This window comes from Nannospalax galili, unplaced genomic scaffold (genome assembly GCF_000622305.1).
Source record: "Nannospalax galili isolate Female #2095 unplaced genomic scaffold, S.galili_v1.0 scaffold1214, whole genome shotgun sequence".
Taxonomy (NCBI): domain Eukaryota; kingdom Metazoa; phylum Chordata; class Mammalia; order Rodentia; family Spalacidae; genus Nannospalax; species Nannospalax galili.
The window spans coordinates 1050857-1055279 of NW_008334871.1; the positions used below are offsets into that span (position 1 = coordinate 1050857).

The 4423-nt window shown below is 36.1% G+C and overlaps 1 protein-coding gene across 1 annotated transcript in view; it reads left to right on the forward strand.

Moving 5' to 3' along the window:
- Ndst4 (N-deacetylase and N-sulfotransferase 4) overlaps positions 1-2602 on the forward strand; it is a 327838-nt gene extending 325236 nt beyond the window's left edge. Inside the window, exons 13-14 of the mRNA XM_008829621.1 lie at positions 183-285; positions 2260-2602. Coding sequence (XP_008827843.1) covers positions 183-285; positions 2260-2379 — 223 coding nt within the window. The 3' untranslated portion in view covers positions 2380-2602. The remainder of the gene's footprint in view (positions 1-182; positions 286-2259) is intronic.
- Positions 2603-4423: the final 1821 nt, after the last annotated feature.

Consider the following 4423-nt stretch of genomic DNA (forward strand, 5'->3'; position numbering starts at 1 on the left):
TAAAATATATAGTAGCTCCTTTAATCTCAATTATCATTTTTCAAACCAGTTGAATATCAGGACACCTAAATAAAGCTAAAGTAGGTGGCATATAAAAGTAATTCTCCTTTAACCAACGAATAAGGCTCTCACGCAAAATTCTACACACAATTTATAGTTTTTATGTGTTTTATCTGCTGTAGGTTTGATCCCCAGAAAGGCTTTTGGTGTCAGCTACTGGAAGGGGGAAAGACCAAATGCCTTGGGAAAAGCAAAGGACGAAAATACCCACCCATGGATCCAGAGGTACTATTTTCTTCATTTAAATGACTCTAGCAAAAACCTTACAGACAGTTGTTTGAAAACTAGTAGCAGAAATTTCCTTCTTTTTTCTGATCTTTCTTTGTAATCTATATTTTTATGCACTTAGGTGTTAGAGAGGAACCAAAAGTTGATATATGTCTCTAGAAAATGTTTCCTGTTGGAATTAAATTCACTCATAAATATTTGCTGTAAAGTACCTCCTTTCTGTGTTGGAATGCACTTAAATAAATTGCTGAGGAAACAAGTGATTTGAGATAAAATATACAAGTATTGCTAACATATATTCAATGTGTGCATTTACATCCAATGCCAGGAGTGTGGGTGATAAAGTAAAGCAAAGCAGAACATACAAGGATAACATGGTTACAAACTCATATACATTATAAAGCAGACACATTTGTTATGCCACTGATTTATAATATGATACATAAAATAATAACAAGCTAAACTATAAAAAGACAAAAAATTCTCAGTAGAATTAAAACTATGTGGAAAGATGTCTTATATAAGAACAAGGGCTGGGAAAGCAGCCACACAATCATGAGTATGTCTCCCAAGGCAAGGTGGGCACAGAGAGGATGCAAGGGATTCATATGTTGCTATGGTGATGTGAGTGCCAGACGGTCCTTACAATTATACCTTTGAACTCAGTAATTTCAAAAGAAATCATTTTAATCTGCCAAAAATAAATGTAGTGCTCCTCTACCAATTCAAATGTTTACGATCTGATTTAAGGGAAGAAGCATAATGAAATGCTTGGCGAATAGTCCAAGAAGAAATGTGCTCGTCTGGCATCCATGTCCATGGTATGCACAAAAGTTGGTAGGGGAGTTCTATGAAGACAGAAATATATTTGTGTTAAAATGTGGAGAAGGGCCTGGTGTGGTGGTGTATGCCTTTAATCCCAGCACTTGGGAAGCAGAGGCAGGCAGATCTCTGTGAATCCAAGTCCAGCCTGGTCTACATAGAGAGTTCCAGCCCATCTGGGGCTACAGGGAGACCCTGTCTCAAAAAGACAAAAAAAAAAAAAAATGTGGAGAAGGGCTTAAGAGAGGTGATGTCCAAGATATCACCATTTATCTGGTGTTTGGGAAATGGCTCAGTGGTTAAAATCATTTGCTGCTCTTCCAGAGGACCTGAGTTCACCAAGATAGGCAGCTCACAACCACCTATATCTGCAGTTCCAGAGTATCTGATACTCTCTTCTGGCCTCCACAGGCACATAAAAACACTTGTGAATGTACACACACACATAAATAAAAAGAAATCTTAAAAAATTAAACTGGAAAAAATAAAACTATCTAAAGGGACCAGTCTCTATAGGTTGATTACAAAAAAGCCTAAGCTTCAGATATTCCACATAGTATTTTAGGAGGAGACTAAAAATCATGTCATTGGCCAGTTACTTTTTAAAACTCACTAATTTCAGTTTTAATGATTACTTATGTTCTTTGAAAAATTTTATTTCTAAAGGGATATTTTTATGTTTTTGAGCCGCGATCTTCATGTAGCTCAAGATAGCCTAGAACTCACTACGTAGACCAGGATTACAGAGATTTGACTGCCTCTGCCTCTCTTGAGTGCTGAAATTAAAGGCATGTGACACCACGCCTAACTGGGCAATTTTTAAAGGGAATGTGCATATTTTTCTCTTCCTCACGCTGTACATTTGTTGTATGTGAGACGCCCACCTGATTCTTTAGTAATACACCCCTCTTGCCAAATGTCTCTTGGTTAATCTCACAATACACAAGTGCTGTCATGGTAGCCAACCATCCTAGGACAAACCTAGATCTGTCTTTATTTCAGTCAGAATTGCTCAAAATGTAAAAATGAGTGATACTTAAAGAAAAGATGATAAATACATATTTTGTTCACAGATATGTGATAGAATGTCCTACATGCAGGTCTTCAATGGACTAATACCATACTTCAAGTCTTTCCTTTTGTTTCCAGTCTAGAACCTTCCTGTCCAATTACTACCGAGACCACAATGTGGAGCTCTCCAAGCTGTTGCACAGGCTGGGCCAGCCTCTGCCCTCATGGCTGAGACAGGAGCTGCAGAAAGTGAGATAGCATCGCCACAAGAACGTGCCCATAGGGCACAACGACACCATTAAGTAGAAAAGGCAAACTCCACAAATCTATTCCCTAATGCACTTGTGATTGTTGAGAGAGGACTGTGAATACACTTCCTTCATTTTTTTCATAAAATGAAAACATATATGCACGCATTTGCAATTATTAACATTAATCCCTCTGTAAGTTTTTTGAAAAACAAAATAATGGGATTTATGGCATTCTCCAGTTTCTAGTGTGGGGGACATCATACAGTGGTTTCTGTGTTAACCAGGTTTCCAAATGCTATATATGACTAATATTTCTGACTATATGCAAAGTATCAATTAAATTCTTGAGAAAAAGGTAAGGAATAAAGTGTCTATGAATGAGGTTAGGGTAACCAATGTCTGAATCAAGGGCTAACGTTTCTAAGTATTAATTTATGGTGTTCTTTTGGTCCATCTTTCCCTTGTAAAATGGAACCCGTGTCCACTGGTAATCCTATGTTATTAGGCAGGACATGCCATCCTCCATAAGTCTAGCATTATAACTCCAACAAAGTCTACTAGAATTTGGTGAGACAGGACAGAGTGAGTCTTCACTGTAGCACTGATATGAAGGCCCTTAAGGGGCTCAGGCTGTTACTACAATATCAGTCTAGGTGTTGCCTCCTTGACAGTTATGTAGCACTTGTATATATTTTTTCACTATCCAAAATAGAAAAAAAAAAAGCTTTATTGACAAGAAATGTAATGCAAACACCACGATGTGTTTGCAGGTCTAAACAGGCCTTGTGCCTTGGGTGTGATGTGTGTCCATCTCTTTATAGCATGATGCTTCCTATATGCCCAGTAGGTGTACTAGAGTAGAAAGATATTTTGATGTCTATTTTACAATGTATAAAATTTAGGTTAAATCCAAAATATATCTCTTCCAAACACTAATTCTCTAACTAGAACCCAATTTCTCTGACATAAAACCCCCAAATTAATTTTGAGGCAAGAAATTATGTTTCTGTGCAGAGTTACAGATTTCTGTCTTATTCAGAGGATTGGTTGAATTTTTATACCATTTGTCAATGATAATATAATTAAAGCTTCATTAATCTTTTCAGTGGTTCATGAAGATAAAATTTCAAAAAAAAAAGTAAATAAGTCTGACTTTGGTAACATTACCCATCAATCTTCCACAGTAATTTTTCTAAAGGCTGTAAATAGTAATACTTTCCCTCATAACTTGAAAAATTAGGCCTGAAATAACTCAATAAGAAACAGGTAGAGATTTTGTTTTGTCTTGTTTTGTTTTATGAAGAGTGAAGCAAACAAATCAAATTTGGCCATTCTAAGAGATGGTTGGTATTTTTCTTCCATATTCAAAATATTTCACTATGATTTTTCTTTATTTTCTGGATGTTTTCTTAGTAAACCTATCATGGAGGCTCTTGATCTTTTTCAGATAATGTGAGATTTCCTCTTTATGAGTTAATATAAATCACAATTGATTTCCTGGTTCCTCTGTTACTTATGTGGCCCAAATTCTCACTCCTGTTACTTAGATGAGGTGTGATCACACATTCTATTAAAAATAGTAAAATGACTATTGAGACCTCTAATATTCACTAGTTTCCTCCAGTTTATATTCTATTGTTTTTGCTGTTTTCATCTGTCTTGTTTGAAACATCTTACCTGGTTAGCCCAACTTCAAATGTGCAGTCCTACCACTCTCAGCTCTGCAGTGGGGTGACTGGGTTTACACCACCACACTCAGCTCTAATTCTTTCTTTTGACATAGTTTGACTCTTTTACCTTAATGGGATTAAAATGATTTATAGAATAGAGGGTATTTTCATATTAAATAAGACTGATATCACTCAAGAATGTCTGATCATCACCCAGTTTAGCAATCAAACCTATCTTTTGCTTTTTTCTCAATGTTTTCTAAATAACCTATACAGTGTTGGCTATCCAGGACAAATATCTGAAAGTGAAATTTCCCTCGAACTTTGCCTCTCTTTCCTGGTTACAGTGTATATATTTTCTTACCAAGTTTGATAATGAAG